Consider the following 27700-nt stretch of genomic DNA (forward strand, 5'->3'; position numbering starts at 1 on the left):
TGTCCGTAAACACACCAGCCAGCTGGTCTGCGCATGCTCTGAGGACGCGGCTGGGGATGCCGTCTGGGCCTGCAGCCTTGCGAGGGTTAACACGTTTAAATGTTTTACTCACGTCGGCTGCAGTGAAGGAGAGTCCACAGGTTTTGGTAGCGGGCTGTGTCAGTGGCACTGTATTGTCCTCAAAGCGAGCAAAGAAGTTGTTTAGTCTGTCTGGGAGCAAGACATCCTGGTCCGCGACGGGGCTAGTTTTCTTTTTGTATTCCGTGATTGACTGTAGGCCCTGCCACATACCTCTTGTGTCTGAGCTGTTGAATTGCGATTCTACTTTGTTTCTATACTGACGCTTAGCTTGTTTGATTGCCTTGCGGAGGGAATAGCTACACTGTTTGTATTCGGTCATGTTTCCGGTCACCTTGCCCTGATTAAAAGCAGTGGTTTGCTCTTTCAGTTTCGCGCGAATGCTGCCATCAATCCACGGTTTCTGGTTTGGCAATGTTTTGATAGTTGCTGTGGGTACGACATCGCCAATGCACTTGCTAATAAACTCGCTCACCGAATCAGCGTATTCGTCAATGTTGTTTGTTAGTTCGTTAAACCTAAAATGCAGTAGTTATTTAGTTAGTTAAACCTAAAATACAGTAGTTACCACAACATTTGAAAATCATAACTTCATAAAGTCAATAAAAACTGTAACTTTGTTTTCTATTGTACATTTTTATTGTAAATTCCCTTTTTTTATTACAAAATATATGCGAAATACATCTGTATTATTGACTACAGAAGTATAATGCTCAGATCAGATCTCCACATTCGCCATTAGAAATGTGGACAAACCAGCAGTCTGTGACTCACACAATCCACCATGAATGGTTTCCCTTTCCCCCATTGTTTCTGACCATCCAAAGACAAGGGGTTTGAAACAGCCGTTTCTGACCATCCAGATACATGGGGTTTGAAACAGCCGTTTCTGACCATCCAGATACATGGGGTTTGAAACAGCCGTTTCTGACCATCCAGATACATGGGGTTTGAAACAGAATATAGTGTACATACTTTCGCTTGTTACACAGGAGGCGGCATCCATTTTTATGAGTGGCAGACATTTGAAGCCAAACCGGTTAGTTGTCTTGCGTGTGCAGTCAGTGCCACTTGTTCACACGGTTCTTTTCCACAATAACAACTATCTACCCAATCAAGCCAACGTCATCGCTTATTATAGCACCTTTATCTGCATACACACCAGTGTCTCTCGAACCTTTAACAAGTGGTAAATGTCTCTTTACATGTTCTCCCTGGCATTACAAACCGTTTACAACTCAAGTTCTTATAAGAGAAACAGGCTAAAGCTTTGTTTTTAGGGAATTACTTTTTCTAGGTTATGAAGGCTGTATTTGGCAATTAAAACAATTTGCAAGTACATTAATCAAGACGTTTGGGTATACTTTTTCACATTTACAATCTCCAGCTTTCGTTGAATGTCCTTGTTTCTTTGAAGACATTTGCCAATCTATAATTAGAGTTCTGTTACAGTACAGAACTCTAGCCTGGGTGCCAGTCTGATTCTGTTCTCTTGACAACTCCGTATGGAATTGTCATGCTAAACATGTTTGGCTTGGCAATGACAATACAGTTAGACAAGAGCACAAACAGATCTGGGACCAGGCTAACAGAACTCTACACCGTTGTGTCACAGTTCTGCTGTGGCTAAACTCAACTCTTAGTTACCCAGTAAACTGCTTCGGCATTGAACCTTCAACCCAAGCATAATAAAAAAAACAACGCCCGGTACTAACATGTACATGATGAGTAAGTCTTCATAGTCAACTGCTTTAAAATAAAAAATTAAAAGTTTGTTCACGATACAAAAATAGTCCAGAGAGAGAAAATCTGTCTGATTTCAGACGTTGTGTTTCCACTTTCCAGCACAATGAGGCATGATGATAAGTACACTGATGTTAGAGGAGGAATACACATTGAATGACCACAGTATGTTTTTTTTTTTTTTAAACACAATGAAATAGTGTTAAATATGCAATATGTATCTGTGTTTCTGTCCAGACATGATGCTCCTTGTTCTTGGGTATGTCCAAAATGGCATCCTATTTCCTTTATAGTGTCCTTCTTTTGACCAGAGCCCTATAAATGTGAACAGGGTGCCATTTGGGTCTTAGCCCTGCTATTGTGCTGGGAAGAGAAGTCCTCGGTTCTGTTGGGTTGGTCCCAGGGAAGGGCTCCCTCTCACCTCTCCTGTCTATACCCCAACACCCAGAGAACCATGATGATCCATAACATCTCAAGATGCTTTCTTGGTACAGGCGCCTGGGGTTGTTTCCTGCAGGTTTACCTTGGACCTGTAGAAAATAACGAACAAACACGACATAATAAACGTGACAGAAAGTATTGATCAATTTAAGCTATAGTGCATTCGGAAAGTATTCAGACCCCTTCACTTTCTCCATATTCTGTTACGTTATTTTGTTTTGTCTTCTTCTAAACTGTATTAAATGAATCTACACACAATACCCCATAATGAGCTTGAGAGGATCTGCAGAGAAGAATGGGAGAAACTCCCCAAATACAGGTGTGCCAAGCTTGTAGTGTCATACACAATAAGACTCAGTGCTGTAATCGCTGCTAAAGGTGCTTCAACAAAGTACTGAGTAAAGGGTCTAAATACTTATGTAAATGTAATATTTCAGTTGTTTTTTTAAAATACATTTGCAAAAGTTTCTATTTATGTTTTTGCATTGTCATTATAGGGTATTGTGTGTAGATTGATGAGGGGAGAAAAAACTATTTAATATGTTTTAGAATAAGGCTGTAACGTAACAAAATGTGGGAAAAGGTCAAGGGGTCAGAATGCTTTCTGATTGCCCTGTAGAGAGGAGATCTGACACGCTTTTATCTACTTCAATTAAAACCATTTGTATCGCTACATCTCCACAGACTTTTCCCAAATATTCCACCGTTCATCACACTATCCCAAACCCTCACCTGTTGTGGGTCATGTGACTCTTGACGAGGTGCCCGGCGGCGAGGGCAGCCATGAGAGACAGCTCACCGGCCAACACCGTGCCACACACCACCCTGGCCAGCTGCCTGGCGTTCTCCCCAGGGCACTCCTGACTAGCACCTTGCACGCCCAGCATCTACAGCAACACAGTGGGAGTGGAATCACATGAAGACATTTGGGGGGTAGGCCAACCATCTCACACTCACTGTGTGGAAAGTGATCTTCTGCAGCAGACACAACTATTTACTGATTGGACAGTGATCTTCTGCAGCAGACACAACTATTTACTGATTGGACAGTGATCTTCTGCAGCAGACACAACTATTTACTGATTGGACAGTGATCTTCTGCAGCAGACACAACTATTTACTGATTGGACAGTGATCTTCTGCAGCAGACACAACTATTTACTGATTGGACAGTGATCTTCTGCAGCAGACACAACTATTTACTGATTGGACAGTGATCTTCTGCATCAGACACAACTATTTACTGTGTGTGTGTGTGTGTGTGTGTGTGTGTGTGTGTGTGTGTGTGTGTGTGTGTGTGTGTGTGTGTGTGTGTGTGTGTGTGTGTGTGTGTGTGTGTGTGTGTGTGTGTGTGTGTGTGTGTGTGTATTTATGTAGAGCTTTTAATGTTTTGCTTATACGTTTCACACATTATTCATAGATAACTGTATGTCTGCTATGAGGTTATTTTATGGAATGAAACACTCATGTACACAATACATTAATATTCCAATCTATATAATATTGTAGTCTAGTCTAGATACTGTTGTGTGTGTGTGTGTGTGTGTGTGTGTTCCTACCTGTAGACAGGCTTGCTGTGGTGCCAGGATGGTTCCTCCTCCGACAGTACCCAGCTCTATGGAGGGCATGGTACAGCTGATGTAGAGGTCTTCTCCTGTAGGCCCTGACGTCTCCATCAGAGTGATGCAGTTACTGCTGCCCACCGTCTGGGCTGGGTCCTTAACGAGACAGGTGGCTTGGTTAGTGCCCCGACTAACATTATGGACTTGTTTCCTGGACCCAGATTACACATATTCCTGGATTTAAAAGCATTTATAGGGTAGGTTTCCTGGACCCAGATTACACATATTCCTGGATTTAAAAGCATTTATAGGGTAGGTTTCCCGGACCCAGATTACACATATTCCTGGATTTAAAAGCATTTATAGGGTAGGTTTCCCGGACCCAGATTACACATATTCCTGGATTTAAAAGCATTTATAGGGTAGGTTTCCCGGACCCAGATTACACATATTCCTGGATTTAAAAGCATTTATAGGGTAGGTTTCCCGGACCCAGATTACACATATTCCTGGATTTAAAAGCATTTATAGGGTAGGTTTCCTGGACCCAGATTACACATATTCCTGGATTTAAAAGCATTTATAGGGTAGGTTTCCTGGACCCAGATTACACATATTCCTGGATTTAAAAGCATTTATAGGGTAGGTTTCCTGGACCCAGATTACACATATTCCTGGATTTAAAAGCATTTATAGGGTAGGTTTCCTGGACCCAGATTACACATATTCCTGGATTTAAAAGCATTTATAGGGTAGGTTTCCTGGACCCAGATTACACATATTCCTGGATTTAAAAGCATTTATAGGGTAGGTTTCCTGGACCCAGATTACACATATTCCTGGATTTAAAAGCATTTATAGGGTAGGTTTCCTGGACCCAGATTACACATATTCCTGGATTTAAAAGCATTTATAGGGTAGGTTTCCTGGACCCAGATTACACATATTCCTGGATTTAAAAGCATTTATAGGGTAGATTTCCTGGACCCAGATTACACATATTCCTGGATTTAAAAGCATTTATAGGGTAGGTTTCCCGGACCCAGATTACACATATTCCTGGATTTAAAAGCATTTATAGGGTAGGTTTCCTGGACCCAGATTACACATATTCCTGGATTTAAAAGCATTTATAGGGTAGGTTTCCTGGACCCAGATTACACATATTCCTGGATTTAAAAGCATTTATAGGGTAGGTTTCCCGGACCCAGATTACACATATTCCTGGATTTAAAAGCATTTATAGGGTAGGTTTCCTGGACCCAGATTACACATATTCCTGGATTTAAAAGCATTTATAGGGTAGGTTTCCTGGACCCAGATTACACATATTCCTGGATTTAAAAGCATTTATAGGGTAGGTTTCCTGGACCCAGATTACACATATTCCTGGATTTAAAAGCATTTATAGGGTAGGTTTCCCGGACCCAGATTACACATATTCCTGGATTTAAAAGCATTTATAGGGTAGGTTTCCCGGACCCAGATTACACATATTCCTGGATTTAAAAGCATTTATAGGGTAGGTTTCCCGGACCCAGATTACACATATTCCTGGATTTAAAAGCATTTATAGGGTAGGTTTCCCGGACCCAGATTACACATATTCCTGGATTTAAAAGCATTTATAGGGTAGGTTTCCCGGACCCAGATTTAGCCTCGTCCTAACACATTAAACATAGCTTCTTAGTTCAGGATTAAAAAACTATGTTAATATCTCCATGTACACTATGTAACAAAATACATGTACAATTCTTCCTACTTTAAACATTTATCCGATGAAGCTAAACTATCCCTGTTTGAAAAGACAGGTCCTGCTCTTCTCTTACCTGTCCACAGGCGATGTAGATGGCCGCCACTAGGTTGGCTGCGTGGGCGTTGTAGCCTCCGATGCTTCCAGCCATGGCGGATCCTACTAGGTTCTTGTTAATGTTGACATCTACCAGGGCTTCAGTGCTGGTCTTCAACACCTGGTAGATAGACAGGGAAAATACACTCAACACAAAGCATAGATCGGCTCGGACATAGAAACACGGTGCATAGATCGGCTCGGACATAGACACACGGTGCATAGATCGGCTCGGACATAGAAACACGGTGCATAGATCGGCTCGGACATAGAAACACGGTGCATAGATCGGCTCGGACATAGAAACACGGTGCATAGATCGGCTCAGCCATAGAAACACGGTGCATAGATCGGCTCGGTCATAGAAACACGTTGCATAGATCGGCTCAGACATAGAAACACAGTGGATAGATTGGCTCGGACATTGACACATGGGAAAATACACTCAACACAAAGCATAGATCGGCTCAGACATAGAAACACGGTGCATAGATCGGCTCGGACATAGAAATATGGTGCATAGATCGGCTCAGACATAGAAACACGGTGCATAGATCGGCTCGGTCATAGAAACACGTTGCATAGATCGGCTCAGACATAGAAACACAGTGCATAGATTGGCTCGGACATCGACACACAGGGAAACATGGGAAACTCAACACAAAGCATAGATCGGCTCAGACATAGAAACACGGTGCATAGATTGGCTCGGACATAGAAATATGGTGCATAGATCGGCTCAGACATAGAAACACGGTGCATAGATCGGCTCGGACATAGAAATATGGTGCATAGATCGGCTCGGACATAGAAATATGGTGCATAGATTGGCTCGGACATAGACACATGGTGCATAGATCGGCTCGGTCATAGAAACACGGTGCATAGATTGGCTCGGACATAGAAATATGGTGCATAGATTGGCTCGGACATAGAAATATGGTGCTTGGACATAGGTCAAATACATAATGTTAAATATTTGAGCTTTATTTGATGCAGTTTGACTGGTTCAACAGAACCAATGGAATTTCCCACAGAGTGCAAACCCTTATATAAATTAAGCACACCTCAAATACTTTCCATATGACATATGTACTTGACCTAGGTCTGGAATGACGATCAATATGACATTTTGAATGAAAAAACAAACAAACAGAAGAAACTAAGCTTCAACTGTATAAAGTGGTGTACCTCTCTGACCACTTTAGCTGGGATGGTGGCCTCGCACACAGCAGACTTTCCCCGGCCCTCGATCCAGTTGATGGCTGCAGGCTTCTTGTCGGTGCAGTAGTTCCCACTGACTGCCAGAACCACCAGCTCAGGGTACTGCTCCTGTAACCTGGCCAGAGCCTGCTCTGTTCCCTGACGAGATAGACACACAATGCTGGTTACACACAGAGCAACACACGCACGACATATACAGAACAACACACACCGGGAGACAATAACCAGCTAATTAACATGACACATGATAGTCACACACATTACATGTCAGTCACACACATTACATGTCTTACACACACATTCGCTCGCAGTACGCACGCACGCACACACACCTTAGAGATCATGTTCATTCCCATGGCGTCTCCTGTTCTGGACTGGAAGCGGATGTAAAGGTTTCTACCAGCGAGACCAATCATGAGCTTCTGCAGACGAGCAAACCTGGAAACACAACCAAAAGACGAGGCCATCAGTCTTCTCTCTTCACAACTGTTTTCAAATGCTGACCATAGAAATAGAACATATAGAGTGGACTGATCTATAAAATAATTATATTTCTGTCATATATATATTTCTATATAACAGACTTCACCCACATTCTATATAACAGACTCCACCTACATTCTATATAACAGACTCCACCCACATTCTATATAACAGACTCCATCTACATTCTATAGAACAGACTCCACCCACATTCTATATAATAGACTCCACCCACATTCTATATAATAGACATTCTATATAACAGACTCCATCTGCATTCTATATAATAGACTCCACCTACATTCTATATAACAGACTCCATCTACATTCTATAGAACAGACTCCATCTGCATTCTATATAATAGAATCCACCTACATTCTATATAACAGACTCCATCTACATTCTATAGAACAGACTCCACCTACATTCTATTTCTATAACTGAGGCACTCCTCCTCAATATCCCCTAAATCTAAAGTATATTTTATTCCAGACAGTTTGACTTCTGACCTGCTGGTGTGGTCGAAGGCGTCCTTGATGGCCTGGAATCCGTCGGTGCTCTCCAGCCAGCCCTTGACCTCTGCAGCCAGGCAGGCCGACGGGCACCTAATCACAGGACCCCGGGTCATCCCGTCAGCCAGGATACGACTGCTGGCACCGCCACTCAACTGGGGGAGAGGAGAGGGGGCAAAGGTTAAGGAAAGGTCAGGGTGGTCATAGACTGGATACAGCTACTTCACTTAATTATTCCTAGTAGTACTGTTTAATATATACTTCCATATGTAGTTACTGGTATACAGTACAGTGATTCTACCATTGTCTAGTGCAGTATGCTGTATGACAGTATATAACACTGTAACTTACGGAGATAGCACGACAGCCCCGGTTGGTGCTGGCCACCAGGCAGCCTTCTGTGGTCGCCATGGGGACCTGGAACTGCTTCCCATCGAGGTGAAGAGGCCCGGCCACGCCTACCGGAATGGGCATGTATCCAATCACATTCTCACAGCAGGTCCCCATCACCTGGCAACCAAAACATCAACAAAGATTGTTTTTCAGTTTCCATCAACCACAGAGGTGGTTATGCAAATAAAAACAAAGAACTGAATTACTGTTTTGTGCATCAAGCATTGATGTTTTAATGCCCTTTGGGTGGACATTCTGTATCAATCACACAACAACTTCAACCAAAAGCCTAGAAATCCTCACCTTAGAGTAGTCGTAGTCTAGATAGGGCAGAGAGGAGAGGGCGGAGGAGTTGGGGAGCTTGGAGGAGATCATGTGTCTACGGATGGATACCCCTCTCTCTGGTCTCTCCATCATGGCCTCCAGCTTGTAGGAAGGGATGTGTTTAGAGTTGACCAGAACCACCACCTCATCATCGCTCAGGAATCGGGCTCCCATCTGTGGAGGCCGCACAGAGACTTTGTCAACTCAAAACACACACACATTCTGTGTACAGCAGTATGCAATGAAACCCAATGAAATGCATGTATAAAGCACTTTTCAAAGTGTATTACACAATGCAATGGATCTTGGTGATAAGAATGTATGTAATAACATGTAACCTCTCGTGGACAGATTCACATGAAAAGTGACAACTTTTTTACTTCTGGGTAACAAACATTACAGCACATGTAGCTAAAGTCACCTGATCTACCTGTGACCCATCGTCTGATGGTCACCTGATCTACCTGTGACCCATCATCTGACGGTCACCTGATCTACCTGTGATCCATCGTCTGACGGTCACCTGATATACCTGTGACCCATCGTCTGACAGTCACCTGATCTACCTGTGACCCATCGTCTGACGGTCACCTGATCTACCTGTGACCCATCATCTGACGGTCACCTGATCTACCTGTGATCCATCGTCTGACGGTCACCTGATCTACCTGTGACCCATCATCTGACGGTCACCTGATCTACCTGTGACCCATCGTCTGACGGTCACCTGATCTACCTGTGACCCATCATCTGACGGTCACCTGATCTACCTGTGATCCATCGTCTGACGGTCACCTGATCTACCTGTGACCCATCGTCTGACGGTCACCTGATCTACCTGTGATCCATCGTCTGACGGTCACCTGATCTACCTGTGACCTATCGTCTGACAGTCACCTGATCTACCTGTGACCCATCGTCTGACGGGTCTACCTGTGACCTATCGTCTGACGGGTCTACCTGTGACCTATCGTCTGACGGTCACCTGATCTACCTGTGACCTATCGTCTGACGGTCACCTGATCTACCTGTGACCTATCGTCTGACGGTCACCTGATCTACCTGTGACCTATCGTCTGACGGTCACCTGATCTACCTGTGACCTATCGTCTGATGGTCACCTGATCTACCTGTGACCCATCGTCTGACGGTCACCTGATCTACCTGTGACCTATCGTCTGACGGGTCTACCTGTGACCTATCGTCTGACGGTCACCTGATCTACCTATGATAGATGTGGTAAAGAGGTCCAAAACAATGGAAATGCCATGGAAACAAGTGGGGTAAAGATACTGTGTGGGAAACATCCCAAATCTCCTCACTGCCCCCCACAACTTTAAAATAGGAGGACGGGCTCATTGTAATGGCTGGAAAGGAGCTTGGCCTCTATGTTCTCTCCCCACCAGCCTCCACTGGGTCACAGGAAGATCAGGTGACGATCAGACGATGGGTTCACTGAATGTCCGTCCTCTATTACTGTCCTGCTCTAATAGGTTCAGCCTAAGTGAATGAGTAAAGTGAGTTAAGCTCATTAGGGATATAGTTAAACCCATAGACCATAGCAAGGGGTTATTACTGCACAGACATACAATACTCCTACAGGTCCACACCATAGAAACAGTCGTTGGGTTGACATTGTGAAACAGGGGATCAGTTCTGCATTTCATTACATGCCATTTTAGTCCATCTTATCCAGAGTGACTTATCGTATGTAATTCAGTCCATTCTGCACTGAAATGGACTGTAATTGACCATAGCCCTGGTTGTAAACGATGTGTGAGTGTGCATGTGTGCGTGCATGTGGAACCATAGCTATGTAAGTGTACATATCTCCATACCTCAGGGTTTTTCAGGATGGTCAGGCACTCCTCCAATGGTCTGGGGTCTGAGGGTAGGCTGGGCTGAGAGGGTTCTGCTCTGGGGCACTCCGCCTGGCTCTCCCTCTCCTCCTCCATGGAGCCCAGACGGAATGTGGGCTCGGGTTCGGTGGTCGGGGCAGGCAGCGGCCGGATCACCTCGGCTAGGGTAGGGAGGAGGAGGGGGAGGGGAGAGAGGGGGAGAGGGGAGGAGAGAGAGAGGAGGAGGGGGAGAGGGTAGGATGGGGGAGGAGAGAGAGGGGAGGAGGAGGGAGAGGGGAGGAGAGGGAGGGGAGGAGGAGGGAGAGAGGAGGGGGGGGGGAGAGGGGAGGAGAGAGAGGGGAGGAGGGGGAGAGGGGAGGAGAGAGAGGGGAGGAGGAGGGAGAGAGGAGGAGGGGGAGAGGGGAGGAGAGAGAGGGGAGGAGGGGGAGAGGGGAGGAGAGAGAGGGGAGGAGGGAGAGGGGAGGAGGGGGAGGGGAGGAGGGGGAGAGGGGAGGAGAGAGGGGGAGGAGGGAGAGGGGAGGAGGAGGGAGAGAGGAGGAGGGGAGAGAGGAGGAGGGGAGAGAGGGGAGGAGGGGGAGAGGAGAGGAGAGAGAGGGGAGGAGGGGAGAGAGGGGAGGAGGGGGAGAGGGGAGGGGGGAGAGGGGAGGAGAGAGAGGGGAGGAGGGGGAAAGAGGGACGGAAAGGAACGATAATTAAGTTAACCAACGAGTTCAGAGCAAAGCCCCAGAGGCTGAGAGAGTTTCACCTTGTTGAGATCTATTCTAGAGCTAGACAGCACTGTAAGGAATGTATTGACGCAGTCAAGAGGTCAGGGAAACTCGACCAGAACAATGGAAATGTCATTGAAACGGCTGGGGGAAAGATCCTGAATCTCCTCATTGCACCCCAGCAGAATAAGCCTACTTTTAGGCTACTGTTTCTATGTGTATTTCACACAATGTTGAGGTTGAAACCGGAGTATAATGTTTGTATAGATGTCAACCCCAATACATGTTCATGTTATCGTCCCCAATCAACTGCATTAGTTAAAATCGACTGACTACCTCCATCTATTTCTGTATGTTAGCAACGCTACCAGCTAATACGACTGCATTTCTCACAGTCCTTTCCAGACCACCATAACACCACTGTACAACACGTCTGGTTCCTCCCTGCCGTACCTCTCTCCTCCTTGGTGGCCTCAGCCAGGGCGGGGGTGTGGGGGTGGCGGTCCTGAGAGGGGACCTGGGGGGGTGGGGGGGGGCAACCTCCTTCCTGCAGCACTGGTCTGCGCTCCAGCGGGTGGCACGGTCGGGCCCCTGGGACAGGGGGCTCTTCAGAGACAGGGTGGACTCCAGCTCGACTTGTTCAAAGAAGATGTACTTGATGGCCAGCAGCAGGGCCAGACCCAGACAGATCACCTGCTCTATGTCCATGCTGACCAACCTGGGGACACGACGGACGGAGAACAACAATAAAACAACAGATGAAATAACAGAAGAGAATATGGATTGTACTTTAACAAAATGTCACATACGTTTACATTTCACTGTTGAGACTGGATTGGTCGAGTCACAGTCCAGGGGTGGAATCAATTCCATTTCAACTTCGTCAGTTCCAGAAGTGAATTAAAAAGTCCAGGTAGAACTCACCTTGACATGTAGAACTGCCAGAGGGGTCTCTCGGGGTCGATCCTCTTGGGTAAATGGTTGTCCAGGGACATGGAGCTCACCTGGGAGACGTCCAGGTTGGAGTTGAGGGAGAGAGGGTCGGCGATCCAACGGCTGTGGGCGTGCACCATTACCAGGCCCAGAGACTGGAGAGGAAACAGCAACGTTAAAAACACACACACACCACAACACACACACACACAGGTGTAGTCTTACCATGATCATCTTGACTCTCTGGGTGACAGGGTTGGGCTTGTGATCCTCCTCTTCCTCCATCACGCGGGAGAAGTGGCTCAGCTGCCAGATGGGGTGACCCTCCTGACTCTCCCTGGACAGCTGAAGAGAGAACACACACAGGTCAGAATATACACACACACACACACACACACACACACACACACACACACACACACACACACACACACACACACACACACACACACACACACACACACACACACACACACACACACACACACACACACACACACACACACACACACACACAACCAACCTGTCATAGGCACTTCCTTAAAGGCATTTCGTGCCAGTCTCATCATGTTGCTTAAAGGCATTTCGTGTCAGTCTCATCATGTTGCTTAAAGGCATTTCGTGTCAGTCTCATCATGTTGCTTAAAGGCATTTAATCTAGATTTCTCCTCATGTTATGGCTCTCCTCTCCTTACACATCTACATCAGTTGTTTTACCTATTTCATTTGATGTGTGTGGGTGTGTGTGTTTGTGGATGTGTGTGAATGTGTGTGTTTGTGGGTGTGTGTGTGTGTGTGTGTGTGTGTGTGTGTGTGTGTGTGTGTGTGTGTGTGTGTGTGTGTGTGTGTGTGTGTGTGTGTGTGTGTGTGTGTGTGTGTTTGTGGATGGATGCGTGTGTGTGTGGGTTTAGATATGTGTGTGGATGTGTGTGTGTCTGGGTTTGGATGATGTGTGTGGGTTTAGTGTGTGTGTGTGTGTGTGTGTGTGTGTGTGTGTCTGTGGATGTGTGTGTGTGTCTGTATGTGTGTCTGTGTGTGTGTTAACCCTTACCTCTAGGACCAGGGAGACGCAGGCAGGGAAGAACGTCATGAAGACAAAGTAGTTGGCCAGGACAGACATGCAGCCAAAACAACACATGATCTCCAACTGTCGTACACCTGGAAGATCAATCAGTCCATCAATCAATCAAACCTGGAATACTGCATCCAACATAACATCCTATTCCCTGTACAGCCAACTCTGGTCACAATTACTATATGTGGACCCTGGTGCTCCGTGCTCCCTTCCATACCTGACATGGTGCCCACCCCGATCACCAGGCATTCCACCAGAGCATCCAGAGTGAACGTGGGCCCCAGGACGGCCATGCCGCGGGCGATGTTGTCGCGCACCTCGTCCTGTTACACAGGTGATCAATCAATTAGTACATTTATTCAAAACGTATTTCAGGAAACCTTTTTAAAGCCTTTTCAACACGGGCCACTACTACAGACAGAGTGTTCACTATCACAGAAACACAACGTGTTGCAAAAGCATATAACAGCTGTATAATAACAGAATAACGTGCTGTATATTACTACTGATGTGTTCCCACTTTTTATTTTATATTTAACCTTTATTTAACCAGGTAGGCTAGTTGAGAACAAGTTCTCATTTGCAACTGCGACCTGGCCAAGATAAAGCATAGCAGTGTGAACAGACAACACAGAGTTACACATGGAGTAAACAATTAACAAGTCAATAACACAGTAGAAAAAAAAGAGAGTCTATATACATTGTGTGCAAAAGGCACGAGGAGGTAGGCGAATAATTACAATTTTGCAGATTAACACTGGAGTGATAAATGATCAGATGGTCATGTACAGGTAGGGATATTGGTGTGCAAAAGAGCAGAAAAGTAAATAAATAAAAACAGTATGGGGATGAGGTAGGTGCAAATGGGTGGGAGTATGACGTGTACCTGTGAGTTAGAGCTGAGAGCGTACTTGGCGAGAGCGCAGGCCTTGGAGAGGTCGATCAGAAGCAGAAAGAAAGGTAAGGCCTCGCTGGAGAACAACATGGACGACAGTGTGTGAGAGACTCAAACGTTTCCTGAAGAGCTACAGTAGTACTGAACTGGAGGACAACATGGACGACAGTGTGTGAGAGACTCAAACGTTTCCTGAAGAGCTACAGTAGTACTGAACTGGAGGACAACATGGACGACAGTGTGTGAGAGACTCAAACGTTTCCTGAAGAGCTACAGTAGTACTGAACTGGAGGACAACATGGACGTCAACAGGAAACCCTCTCTCTGTCTCTCCTCTATTAGTAATTAGACAAATGGTTAAATAACCTATATGACGAATCTTGGTGATATTACAGTAGGCCAACTAATCCAAATACTTAAGAGGAAAATTGAGGCTCAGAGTGTATTAACATATCTTATAACATAAACCATTTATCAGATGTTTTTTAAAATCCAAAGCGACTCACACTGCTGTGTTCATACATTCACTGAAAACCAGTATATAGCAACCAGCCTACTGCAACCGTGTCTAAACCTGAGAACCAGTATATAGCAACCAGCCTACTGCGACCGTATCTAAACCTGAGAACCAGTATATAGCAACCAGCCTACTGCAACCGTATCTAAACCTGAAAACCAGTATATAGCAACCAGCCTACTGCGACCGTATCTAAACCTGAAAACCAGCCTACTGCAACCGTGTCTAAACCTGAGAACCAGTATATAGCAACCAGCCTACTGCGACCGTATCTAAACCTGAGAACCAGTATATAGCAACCAGCCTACTGCAACCGTATCTAAACCTGAAAACCAGTATATAGCAACCAGCCTACTGCGACCGTATCTAAACCTGAAAACCAGCCTACTGCAACCGTGTATCTAAACCTGAAAACCAGCCTAAACCTGTCTAAACCTGAGAACCAGTATATAGCAACCAGCCTACTGCGACCGTATCTAAACCTGAGAACCAGTATATAGCAACCAGCCTACTGCAACCGTATCTAAACCTGAAAACCAGTATATAGCAACCAGCCTACTGCGACCGTATCTAAACCTGAAAACCAGCCTACTGCAACCGTGTCTAAACCTGAGAACCAGTATATAGCAACCAGCCTACTGCAACCATGTCTAAACCTGAAAACCAGTATATAGCAACCAGCCTACTGCAACCGTATCTAAACCTGAGAACCAGTATATAGCAACCAGCCTACTACCGTATCTAAACCTGAAAACCAGCCTACTGCAACCGTGTCTAAAACTGAGAACCAGTATATAGCAACCAGCCTACTGCGACCGTATCTAAACCTGAGAACCAGTATAGCAACCAGCCTACGGCAACCATATCTAAACCTGAAAACCAGTATATAGCAACCAGCCTACTGCGACCGTATCTAAACCTGAAAACCAGCCTACTGCAACCGTGTCTAAACCTGAGAACCAGTATATAGCAACCAGCCTACTGCGACAGTATCTAAACCTGAGAACCAGTATATAGCAACCAGCCTACTGCAACCGTATCTAAACCTGAAAACCAGTATATAGCAACCAGCCTACTGCGACCGTATCTAAACCTGAAAACCAGTATATAGCAACCAGCCTACTGCGACCGTATCTAAACCTGAAAACCAGTATATAGCAACCAGCCTACTGCGACCGTATCTAAACCTGAGAACCAGTATATAGCAACCAGCCTACTGCGACCGTATCTAAACCTGAAAACCAGTATATAGCAACCAGCCTACTGCAACCGTATCTAAACCTGAAAACCAGTATATAGCAACCAGCCTACTGCGACCGTATCTAAACCTGAAAACCAGTATATAGCAACCAGCCTACTGCGACCGTATCTAAACCTGAGAACCAGTATATAGCAACCAGCCTACTGCGACCGTATCTAAACCTGAAAACCAGTATATAGCAACCAGCCTACTGCGACCGTATCTAAACCTGAAAACCAGTATATAGCAACCAGCCTACTGCAACCGTATCTAAACCTGAAAAACCATTATATAGCAACCAGCCTACTGCAACCGTATCTAAACCTGAAAACCAGTATATAGCAACCAGCCTACTGCAACCGTATCTAAACCTGAAAACCAGCCTACTGCAACCGTGTCTAAACCTGAGAACCAGTATATAGCAACCAGCCTACTGCGACCGTATCTAAACCTGAAAACCAGTATATAGCAACCAGCCTACTGCGACCGTATCTAAACCTGAAAACCAGTATATAGCAACCAGCCTACTGCTACCATATCTAAACCTGAAAACCAGTATATAGCAACCAGCCTACTGCGACCGTATCTAACCCTGAAAACCAGTATATAGCAACCAGCCTACTGCAACCGTGTCTAAACCTGGAGCAATGCGTGGATGCCTGGGAACAGTCACCATAGGACATCAATATTGACAGAAACATTGTGTTTTGTACTGTTCTCTTGGGTTTACATACTTGAGGCCAGTGAGTTCTTTATCCAGGAAGTGAATCACGACAGTACTGAATACGAAGCTGGAGAATATGGTGAATAGTCCAGCGATGCCTAAAAACAAAGATGATATATGGTAACAAGTGCAACTGGTTAGATTTAAATTGACAGTATATATTTAAGTAATAAGGCCTGAGGGGGTGTGTCACACTCTGCAACGCGGAGTGCCTGGACACAGGCCTTAGCCGTGATATATTGGCCACATACCACAAACCCCCGAGGTGCCTAATTGCTATTATAAACAGGTTACCATTGTAATTAGAACAGTAAACAAGTCGTTTTGTGTCATACCTGTGGTATATTGTCTCATATAACACGGCTTTCAGCCAGTCAGCATCCAGGGCTTGAACGAGCCGTTTATAATGCAGTATATTTAACTGAATATTGCTTGCCCTGAATGACGATGCTTGCCTAGAATATATTTTGATATTGTAATATATTTCACTTTAGATTAATTAACACGCTACATTTACATTACTTTAAAGTGTAAGTGTAAAGTTCACAGTACATAGAATTTACAGTATGTTTACAGAATATTTACAGTATAAACAAATGCTGACCTAGAATATATTTTATGTCACTTGCAAGATTCATTTGACTGTGTATTTTACAGTATATTTACAGGATTTTTACAGTAAAATGCTCACCAAGAATATATTTGGAACCTAGTTGCCGTAGATTCTGGAACTGGAAGTAGATGTACACGATGGCTATGCACCGTGTGATGGTCAGAATGATGATGTCACTGCTTAGAACCAGCTGGAAGCGAGGCAGAGACAACATAATCAATGCAGTAAGTTCATCATAAAAGTCAATTGAAAAAAAAATCCCTAAAGGAGACGATGATGATTAACTGAAGGAACTAAAAGTACAATGAACAGAAAGTTGACCTAACTACTGTGTGTTGTAAAATAGACAAGTTGATGGACGTGTAAAACATGTGACCCATGAAAAATGCACTTTAAATAAAAGGTATTTGACTCAAGTTAAAATGGTTTTCTCATGTACCGTGAACAAGCTACCTTTTGTTAGGTGTCCTACTTGTACTCAATGACGAGAAGTGTGTACATACCCTCCAAACCATATAGGGTAACCAGGTGAAAGTGTACACTACAGTATAGGTCCCTAGGCTAGTTTGCTAGGAGCCCTTGTTGCCTCGATAGTTCTTACAAGCTCTAGTCTAAGACTGCCCTGATACGGTGCAGAGACGACAAAGGCCTTCACTCCTCCTCCCACCCCTTTACCCCTCTATGCCTCAACCCTTTTAAATCCATCCTTCCTAACCCTGTACCGCACTTCTTACATAAGTCTATGGCTCTCTGGGGCGGCAGGTAGCCTATCGGTTAAGAGCGATTCAGACAGTAACTGAAAGGTTGCTGTTTAGAATGCTCGAGCTGGCAAGGTGGAAAAGTCTGCCGCTCTGCCCTTGAGCAAGGCAGTTGACCCCAAACAACAACTGCTCCCCGGGTGCCGATGATGTTGATTTAATGCAGCCCCCCCCTCTGATTCAGAGGGGTTGGGTTAAATGCGGAAGACACATTTTGGTTGAATACATTTGGTTTTTGAAATTGACTAGGTATCCCCTCCAGCACAGTACTATGCTTCCATCCGGGTTCCGTACCTCCTCCATTTTGGGGCAGTCGTAGTTCCAGCCGCAGATCTGGGCGTTGCCAGTGAACATGTTCATGGACATCATGCAGATGGTGAGGGTGACAGTGCCTACGATCACCTCCCAGGGGTGGGAGGCCACCAGCATGCCGTGCATACGGAACAGACCAGTCAGCATGGTGGGGCTGGGGTTGGGGAACGGTGAATGTGCTTTAGAAAAAGACAAAAAGAAAGACTGAAACTCCAACTCTGACAGAGGCAACAGAGAGTGGCATCCTAGAAGAGAAGAGCAGTATTTTGTTTTGTGGCAACCTATGTATGAGATCAAATACTATCAGTACTAAAGCTTAGTGTCGAAATGTGTAAAGTCACTGAGAGGATAGAAACACCAACAGCAATGTTGACAAATGACCAGAAAAATAGCGAGTATTTTTAGAATTTTGGAGCGCAGTGTCCCTTCAACTTTATAGGGTTGGCCTGATGTGCTCTTTCATCTTTGTACTGTGGTGACGATGACAAAGCCAACAGAGAAGGAAGACTTCCTGGAAGGCAGAGAGTAGAGTAACCCATACAGAAACACTGACTCAAACCAGGGTGGAGACCAGATCGAGCCCATTTGTCAAAATCACAGAACTGTGGTACTTTCCAAGTTCCCAATTCGCCTACTCAGGAGCAAGACATTTAGCGAGTCAAATACAGTAGCCTATATTAGCTAATTTATTTATTAGCCTTTATTGGTCCTACAACAATAGACTGTATCTGATGTAGTAGTATCTCAATCACACACACTGACTGGATAGATTGGACATTTGTTCACGGGAAAAAAACATCAGCTGAGTTTCAGTCACTCTATTTACTATACCAAATATTCTCATATATACCAAAACCTTTCTTCACAATTTGTGTAGTGTACTATACACTGCCTATATACCTATAGGGTACTGACTGTATGGTGTCATGATGCATAGGAGAGGACAGGGATTAAGCTATCTACACTTTCTGATGATGCAAGAGGAATATAGGAAATACTTGTCCATCTTTAAATTCAGTTTAAAAAAATAGGCAATTCTCCGGAAGCTATGACTGAACAATATGTTGAAGTCCAAAGCAGAAAAATGACAAATTAAACCTTTACGCATATAAAACAGTATCACAACCTTGATCAACACGTTTATAAAACACAGCATTAACAAAAATAAACAGATTATTATAATGTATAATAAGGTTTACAGCAAGTTTCACCAGAGTGACTTATGACGTTGACTGAACGAGTCAGCGGCAGGCACACCTTAGACACCGGCTGGCAGCATCAACCAATAAGAAAGAGACGCTAATGGCCTCATCATGGATGCAACTCACACATCATCCGACCATGAACAGCGCGAGAACAGTCGCTGTCTATCATCACTGACTAAAAATGTAAGAAACACCAGCCACAGCAAATACAGTAGGCTATACGGAGACGGCTTTATCTACTGTGGTTATACTATAGTATAGTCTGGGCTACAAGGAGACGGCTCTATCTACTGTGGTTATACTATAGTATAGTCTGGGCTACAAGGAGACGAATCTATCTATCCTACAAAAAACTGTATCAGATTCGGTACTAGAGCGAGCGTTCTAAAGAGATGTGCGAGCGCTGCTACAAATGCAAGATAACACAGAGAACAACCTCAACCATCTGAATGTTGTAGTCGGTGCATGCATTTTCTGACCAACAAACCATGTATTGCAAAACATATTGTAGGCTTAGTAATAGCGGCGTCTGATACCGGTAATACCGGTGGTAGGTTTTTAACATATTAGTTACATAATGTCTCTACTGCTAATAGAGAGGAAGATTGGCAGCCATATATATCTATGTCACTAACTGCCTGTGTGTGCAATCCCAGAATTTGCTAAACAACCCTTAGAAATAGGTGCGAAAAAAATTATCCAGTGGAAATATTGGGCACAAATCCACACAGGTGTAAATATCAAGCAGGTTCAATAGAATCGGAGACTGCTTACCTGTGTCGAAAAGTCTCAAAGACCGCTAAATGGATGCAGTTAAAAGCCGGAGTCAACCCTCGCTTAAAACCGATCGTCCTTGCTTTAAATCCCGGTTTCTGTTTGAAGATTAATTTGAGCCCGAGTACAGATTAGCCTATACAGTGTGCATATTTTTATTGATACAATAAATAATTGACATGCACACAAGCTCCCAAATGGTCGTGCTCGCTTGAGAGACAGCTTTCGGGCTGAGACAACAGAGAGCAGGCTTCCTACTGTATGAGCGTGGAGAGATGGCATGGGAATGCGTCATCCGATACATTAGCCAATCGCATCGGAGATTTGCTCCGCGAGCGCTTTGGGCACGCCTCGTTTCCAAGGCGACGGTCCTTAGGGGCGTGTTCAGAGGGGGGACGCGTGATCTCACCACTGGCGCTCGGGCCAATTTCTGCGAGGAATAGGAAACAGGCAGTGGCTACAGGCGGTGCGATTCAGCATCATTGGACGTTCCATTTCAATTGGTGCGGCATTTTGATTTCAAACGTGATGCAAAGAAAGAGCACACGTTTTTCGTTTAAAGTTAATCATTAAAATTAGTCGGGTTTTTAAATTAATTTGAATAATTGTTTTATTTGAAAATGTCAAGGTCAAAACTGTGTAAAAAGCCTTGACCTGCTGTAGCCTAGTGCTTAGTCCTTGTTTATTCCGATATATAATATATATATGTATAATTGTATAATTGCAGTGAAATGTGTTGTTTTATATGGTCAGCCATAGTAGTAAGGTTCCCCTTGAGCAAATTAGGGTTTAGTGCCTTGCTCAAGGACACATCGACAGACTTTTATCTAAATCGCTTCACAATGTCTATGGGTGGATTATTAAATGACCCTGGCATATAGGCCATAATGATTAAGGATCCCAAACCTCTCAGACTTAAACTTTTAGCCCTACAATAGATTATGTATTAGCAATGAATGGTTAAAAAGCCTATAGCCTATGTATTTCAGTGCTATCTTCGCGGATTTGAAACCTTTCCGACCCGACATTATGGACCTAGTCGGATACATAATTTGTTCATTTATTTCTGCAAATATAAACCTATATTTGTTTCGTTCGTTTGCATTAGGTAAATTGTGTCCGATTAATGGAAACGTTGGCTACTATACCTGCATTGTAACATTTTATTTAAACAAAATAGATATTTGCCAGTGTTTTGCCTTATTTTATTAATTTCAGTTGAGTTTTCATGGGAGTTTATCAATAAATTGGTGGTATTGTCACTCATACTCTGTTGCTAAGGAGTTATGTATTAGATTAGAACATTTCATAAGAAAGCAGCTGTCAAAAAACTTGGTCCAGGAGAGCAGGTGACAGACATTATATAATATGGGCTGATGGTTTATCACACACACACACACACACACACACACACACACACACACACACACACACACACACACACACACACACACACACACACACACACCTCTGGTTCAACTGATATTTATTTAGCTCTTCCCAGCCTGAGGTAGGAAGGTGTAGGCTGCTATGCTGGCCTGGAACAACGACTTTCACCTCTCTAAAACCGGAATGGTTTTGGTAAACACTGCTTTTAAGATAAAATATTTTTGGTGACCACTCGTTTTGAGTGGAGGCTGAGTGAGGGCCACTGCCAAGTCAGGCCCAATCTCAGAGTTTTTCAAATGTAGGCCTAATATTATATTTGGCGCATTTTTTTTCTGCCATGGGAAAACAAGGGGTACTGTTGTAGCCTACTCAGTCTGCTACGCCCTCTTGTGGCAGGAAAAAAAGTATTTCCACTTTTCTCCAACTTGGCAAGGAACGCCCACCAGGAACGCCCACCAGGAACGGCCTAGAGAGAGTCTGCAGTCACACATTTTCTCTTTTCGCGCGCTAATCTCATCCGTTACTAATCCAAACTAGTAACGTCGACGTGGCCCGCCAGCTAGATGTAAATATTGACTAATTGGAAATTTATCACACATGTTATGGAGACAAGTTGCTTCTCTGATATCGACAATGAGTCGGCGTCAATTGTCGGTGATTCTGAAGGAGAAGAAGAAACAAATCTTTACCTGGACAGGTTTGGACACTTTTAGCTTGGTAGCTAAACTAGCTACCGACACTTTTAGCTAGCTAACGTTGGTTGGATAACTTCTAGCAAACCCCAGTTCTCGCTACTTACCACAGCCACAAAGTCAAACTTGGAAACATAAAAAAAAAAATGCGTAAGGTTAGCAGTATGGTTAATGTTAGGGTTAGGTTTGAAGTCAGACAGTGTGAATTAACACTTTTCGTGGATGAAATAGCTGGCTAAAGTATTGTTATGAAATGTTTTCTCTTGTGCCAAAATGAAACGCTGTGCGATTGCTTGGTCGGTTATGGCTGGTTAGCAGCTAGCCACTATTTAGCTAGCTAACATGAATTACTTTCTTCCTGTTGTTTTTTACAGATTGATGCTTGCAGATTTGCTAGACCCGCCGTACTCATATCATTTGTCCACACCACACACCATCAATGGCTGTACAGACGGTAAGTTGGCCCTTCCATCAAGGCCTCGGACTGCCATATCTTTGACACTGCTCACCGTTTCTGTTGTAATATAATCGTTTCTAATGTGATACCATGTCTGTCCGCTAGGGTTTTCTCCTCAGATAGCGATGTTGACTTGTAGACGTTTGGATGGCTTGGACCAAGTGCTTCTCACACCTGAAAAGGTAGCTTGTGCAACAGTAGCTCTCAAAAACCTTTTTTACGCCTTAGGTTGGGTTTTCAGAGAAGACATTCGCCCACGGTTGGCTCCATGTGAACTACAATTCCCGGTGCTGTATTTTTAATGTTTAGAACATGTGAACTACAATTCCTGGTGCTGTATTTTTAATGTTTAGAAACGTCAATCATCATGTTTTTAAAACCATTCTGTATACATCTGGCCATTTTTTGGACACTTGTGTTAACCAACCTCCAGACAAGCTTCATTGCCATACAACTCTCCTTCTGTGGCCTCCAACTGCTCTTAAATGCTAGTAAAACTAAGTGCATGCTCTTCAACCGATTGCTGCCCGCACCTTCCCGCCCGACTAGCATCACTACTCTGGGCTAGAGGTCGACCGATTAATCGGAATGGGCGATTAATTAGGGTCGATTTCAAGTGTTCATAACAATCAGTATTTTTGGGTACTGATTTTGCCGATAATTTTTTTATATATTCTTTATATATACCTTTATTTAACTAGGCAAGTCAGTTAAGAGCACAGTCTTATTTTCAATGACAGCCTAGGAACGGTGGGTTAACTGCCTTGTTCAGGGGCAGAACGACAGATTTTCACCTTGTCAGCTCAAGGGATCCAATCTTGCAACCTTACAGTTAACTAGTCCAACACTCTAACCACCTGCCTCTCATTGCACTCCACGAGGAGCCTGCCTGTTACGCAAATGCAGCAGAAGCCAAGGTAAGTTGCTAGCTAGCATTAAACTTATCTTTATAAAAAACAATCAATCAATCATAATCACTAGTTATAACTACACATGGTTGATGATATTACTAGTTTATCTAGCGTGTCCTGCGTTGCATATAATCGCCTCAACGCTGGCTGATGATTTAACAAAAGCGCATTTGTGAAAAAAGCACAATTGTTGGACGACTTCACCTAACCATAAACACCAATGTCTTCCTTAAAATCAATACATAGAAGTATATATTTTTAAACCTGCATATTTAGCTCAAATAAATCCAGATTATCAGGCAATATTAACCAGGTGAAATTGTCACTTCTCTCGCGTTCGTTGCACGCAGAGTCAGGGTATAAGCAACAGTTTGGGCAGCCTGGCTCATTGCAAACTAATTTGCCAGAATTTTACATAATTATGTCATAACATTGAAGGTTGTGCAATGTAACAAGAATATTTAGACTTATGGATGCCATCCGTTAGATAAAATACGGAATGGTTCCATATTTTATTGAAATAATAAACATTTTGTTTTCGAAATGATAGTTTCCGCATTTCACGATATTAATGACCAAAGGCTCGTATTTCTGTGTGTTATTATGTTATAATTAAGTCTGATTTGATATTTGACAGAGCAGTCTGACTGAGCGATGGTTGGCAGCAGCAGGCTCGTAAGCATTCATTCAAACAGCACTTTCGTGTGTTTTGCCAGAAGCTCTTTGCAAGCACAGTGCTGTTTATGACTTCAAGCCTATCAGCCTAATGGCTGGTGTAACCGATGTGAAATGGCTGGCTAGTTAGCGGGCTGTGTGCTAATAGCGTTTCAAACGTCACTTGCTCTGAGACTTGGAGTAGTTATTCCCCTTGCTCTGCAAGGTCTGCGGCTTTTGTGGAGCGATGGGTAACGCTGCTTCGAGTGTGGCTGTTGTCGATGTGTTCCTGGTTCGAGCCCAGGTAGGGGCGAGGAGAGGGACGGAAGCTATACTGTTACACTGGCAATACTATAGTGCCTATAAGAACATCCAAAAGTCAAAGGTATATGAAATACAAATGGTATAGAGAGAAATAGTCCTATAAATACTATATTAACTACAACCTAAAACCCCTTACCTTGGATTATTGAAGTCTCATGTTAAAAGGAACCACCAACTTTCATATGTTCTCATGTTCTGAGCAAGGAACTCAAACGTTAGCTTTTTTACATGGCACATATTGCACTTTTACTTCTCCAACGCTTTGTTTTTCCATTATTTAAACCAAATTGAACATATTTCATTATTTATTTGAGGCTAAATAGATTTTTATTGATGTATTATATTAAGTGAAAATAAGTGTTCATTCAGTATTGTTGTAAGTGCCATTATTACAAAAAAAAAAGTCTGATTAATCTGTATCCGCTTTTTTGGGTCCTCCAATAATCGGTATCGGCGTAGAAAAATCATAATCGGTCGACATCTACTCTGGACGGTTCTGACCTAGAATATGTGGACAACTACAAATACCTAGGTGTCTGGTTAGACTGTAAACTCTCCTTCCAGACTCACATTAAGCATCTCCAATCCAAAATGAAATCTAGAATTGGCTTCCTATTTCGCAGCAAAGCATCCGTCACTCATGCTGCCAAACATACCCTCGTAAAACTGACTATCCTACCGATCCTTGATTTCGGCAATGTAATTTACAAAATAGCCTCCAACACTCTACTCAGCAAACTGGATGTAGTCTATCACAGTGCCATCCGTTTTGTCACCAAAGCCCCATATACTACCCACCACTGCGACCTGTACGCCCTCGTTGGCTGGCCCTCACGTCATATTCGTTGCCAAACCCACTGGCTCCAGGTCATCCCTCCTTATCTCAGCACACTGGTCACCATAGCAACACCCACCCGTAGCACGTGCTCCAGCAGGTATATTTCACTGGTCATCCCCAAAGCCAACACTTGCTTTGGCCACCTTTCCTTCCATTTCTCTGCTGCCAATGACGGGAACAAATTGCAAAAATCAAAATCAATCAATGAAGCTGAAGTCTAAAATCTCCCTCTCAAACTTTAAGCATCAGCTGTCAGAGCAGCTTACCGATCACTGTACCTGTACATAGCCAATCTGTAAATAGCCCACCCAACTACCTCATCTCCATATTGTTATTTATCCTCTTGCTCTTTTGCACCCCAGTATCTCTACTTGCACATCTATCACTCCAGTGTTAATGCTAAATTGTAATTATTTTTCCTCTATGGCCTATTTATTGCCTTACCTCCCAACTCTTCTACATTTGCACACACTGTACATAGGTTTTTCACTGTACGTCTGTTTGTGTAACTGTGTTGTTGTTCTTGTCCCACTGCTTTGCTTTATCTTGTCCAGGTCGCAGTTGTAAATGAGAACTTGTTCTCAACTGGCCTAACTACCTGGTTAAATAAAGGTGAAATAATTAAAATAAAAAATGTAATAAAGGTGAGAAGAAAAAAAAGTTATGAACTTCACAGGGTGGTGAAAGTGCAAGGTGATGAACTTGATACGCCTTTCCAATTAAAATCGAGGGTCTTATTCTGGTGACATGATCATCGATGCTTGGCTGCCAATTGACAAATAAAAATAATCTGGCTCTTTTCTCCATGATAATCTCATCATGTAGACTATACCCACACAGTATCTCATCATGTAGACTATACCCACACAGTATCTCATCATGTAGGCTATACCCACACAGTATCTCATCATGTAGGCTATACACACACAGTATCTCATCATGTAGGCTATACCCACGCAGTATCTGAGCTGTAGGCTATACCCACACAGTATCTGAGCTGTAGGCTATACCTACACAGTATCTCATCATGTAGGCTATACACACACAGTATCTCATCATGTAGGCTATACCCACACAGTATCTCATCATGTAGGGTATACACACACAGTATCTCATCATGTGGGCTATACCTACACAGTATCTCATCATGTAGGGTATACACACACAGTATCTCATCATGTAGGCTATACACACACAGTATCTCATCATGTGGGCTATACCCACACAGTATCTGAGATGTTGGCCATACCCACACAGTATCTCATCATGTAGGCTATACCCACACAGTATCTCATCATGTTGGCTATACCCACACAGTATCTCATCATGTAGGCTATACCCACACAGTATCTCATCATGTAGGCTATACACACACAGTATCTCATCATGTGGGCTATACCCACACAGTATCTCATCGTGTAGGCTATACACACACAGTATCTCATCATGTGGGCTATACCCACACAGTATCTGATCTGTTGGCTATACCCACACAGTATCTCATCATGTAGGCTATACCTACACAGTATCTCATCATGTAGGCTATACACACACAGTATCTCATGTGGGCTATACCTACACAGTATCTGAGCTGTTGGCTATACCCACACAGTATCTCATGTGGGCTATACCTACACAGTATCTGAGCTGTTGGCTAGAGCGCAAGTGCCAATACCAGAGTGGGCACATTCGCTATATAACTCGCATTATTTTGATAATAAAAATCATTAGTAGAGTGTTAAATGCGATGGGAACCCATTTAACTTGTATTTTTTATTCGGTACATGGGAATTTAACAATACTTCATAATGCACACACTTTTATCCGCAACAAGTCAATTTGTTGGAAACATCTCTGGGGGGAAAATGCATATTTCATTTTTGCTAGAATATTCGCATGAGAGTCTGTCACCAATTGGATGGGAACCTAGGGAGCAATTGGGTTAGTGCAGCAGTAGTGGGTTTACACAAAATGAAGTCCTAGCTTACATGTTCTTTTGTCTGATTATTTGTCGGATTTGAATGCGTTTTGAAAATGTTTTCCTTCGGCAGATCCAATCTCCATTTTTGTCAAGGTGTGTATAATCCATTTAGCTACATCATATTCAGTTTTAGTTATCAGTGCATATTTATGGTTAACTGTGTAACGTTACACTTATCTAATGAGTAAATACCATTCTACTTACTTCCTTGTTGATTACTTACTAATTTCCT

At 43.6% G+C, this 27700-nt stretch overlaps 2 protein-coding genes and 2 long non-coding RNA genes across 61 annotated transcripts in view; 2 read left to right on the plus strand and 2 right to left on the minus strand.

Annotated features, from left to right (window-relative positions):
• Nucleotides 1-694: 694 nt before the first annotated feature.
• On the minus strand, nucleotides 695-27695 carry LOC118357975 (3-hydroxy-3-methylglutaryl-coenzyme A reductase-like). The gene is given in 21 exon segments (XM_052479374.1): nucleotides 695-2351; nucleotides 2995-3149; nucleotides 3822-3980; nucleotides 5654-5794; nucleotides 6865-7035; nucleotides 7230-7335; nucleotides 7891-8048; nucleotides 8245-8403; nucleotides 8590-8784; nucleotides 10449-10630; nucleotides 11630-11654; nucleotides 11657-11894; nucleotides 12101-12264; nucleotides 12335-12454; nucleotides 13161-13267; nucleotides 13402-13507; nucleotides 14071-14155; nucleotides 16571-16658; nucleotides 17252-17363; nucleotides 18226-18422; nucleotides 27673-27695. Coding segments are annotated over 20 exon segments (2694 nt in total). The 5' UTR covers nucleotides 18391-18422; nucleotides 27673-27695; the 3' UTR covers nucleotides 695-2293.
• Nucleotides 3952-5644, plus strand: LOC127911781 (uncharacterized). Of its 4 annotated transcripts, none has more exons than XR_008079366.1 (3): nucleotides 3952-4030; nucleotides 4251-4745; nucleotides 4911-5644. It is a non-coding gene; the product is annotated as an uncharacterized LOC127911781 (long non-coding RNA). The 4 variants fall into 4 exon arrangements; XR_008079365.1 differs by lacking the exon at nucleotides 3952-4030 and having other exon boundaries at nucleotides 4044-4745; nucleotides 4911-5185; nucleotides 5296-5644; XR_008079363.1 differs by lacking the exon at nucleotides 3952-4030 and having other exon boundaries at nucleotides 4044-4745; nucleotides 4911-5075; nucleotides 5241-5644.
• On the minus strand, nucleotides 14162-16455 carry LOC127911782 (uncharacterized). 6 transcript variants are annotated; one of them, XR_008079370.1, is made up of 5 exons: nucleotides 16161-16455; nucleotides 15469-16112; nucleotides 15126-15172; nucleotides 14922-14968; nucleotides 14162-14794 (listed from the first exon to the last, which is right to left on the minus strand). It is a non-coding gene; the product is annotated as an uncharacterized LOC127911782 (long non-coding RNA). The 6 variants fall into 6 exon arrangements; XR_008079371.1 differs by lacking the exon at nucleotides 15126-15172; XR_008079372.1 differs by lacking the exon at nucleotides 14922-14968.
• LOC118357956 (uncharacterized) overlaps nucleotides 22144-27700 on the plus strand; it is a 69257-nt gene continuing 63700 nt past the window's right edge. For all 50 annotated transcript variants that reach the window (XM_052479323.1, XM_052479325.1, XM_052479332.1 and 47 more), the window contains exons 1-5: nucleotides 22144-22308; nucleotides 22678-22757; nucleotides 22866-22942; nucleotides 23642-23677; nucleotides 27539-27561. In XM_052479323.1, coding sequence (XP_052335283.1) covers nucleotides 22214-22308; nucleotides 22678-22757; nucleotides 22866-22942; nucleotides 23642-23677; nucleotides 27539-27561 — 311 coding nt within the window. In that variant the 5' untranslated portion in view covers nucleotides 22144-22213. The remainder of the gene's footprint in view (nucleotides 22309-22677; nucleotides 22758-22865; nucleotides 22943-23641; nucleotides 23678-27538; nucleotides 27562-27700) is intronic.

This window comes from Oncorhynchus keta, chromosome 25 (genome assembly GCF_023373465.1).
Source record: "Oncorhynchus keta strain PuntledgeMale-10-30-2019 chromosome 25, Oket_V2, whole genome shotgun sequence".
Classification (NCBI taxonomy): Eukaryota; Metazoa; Chordata; class Actinopteri; order Salmoniformes; family Salmonidae; genus Oncorhynchus; species Oncorhynchus keta.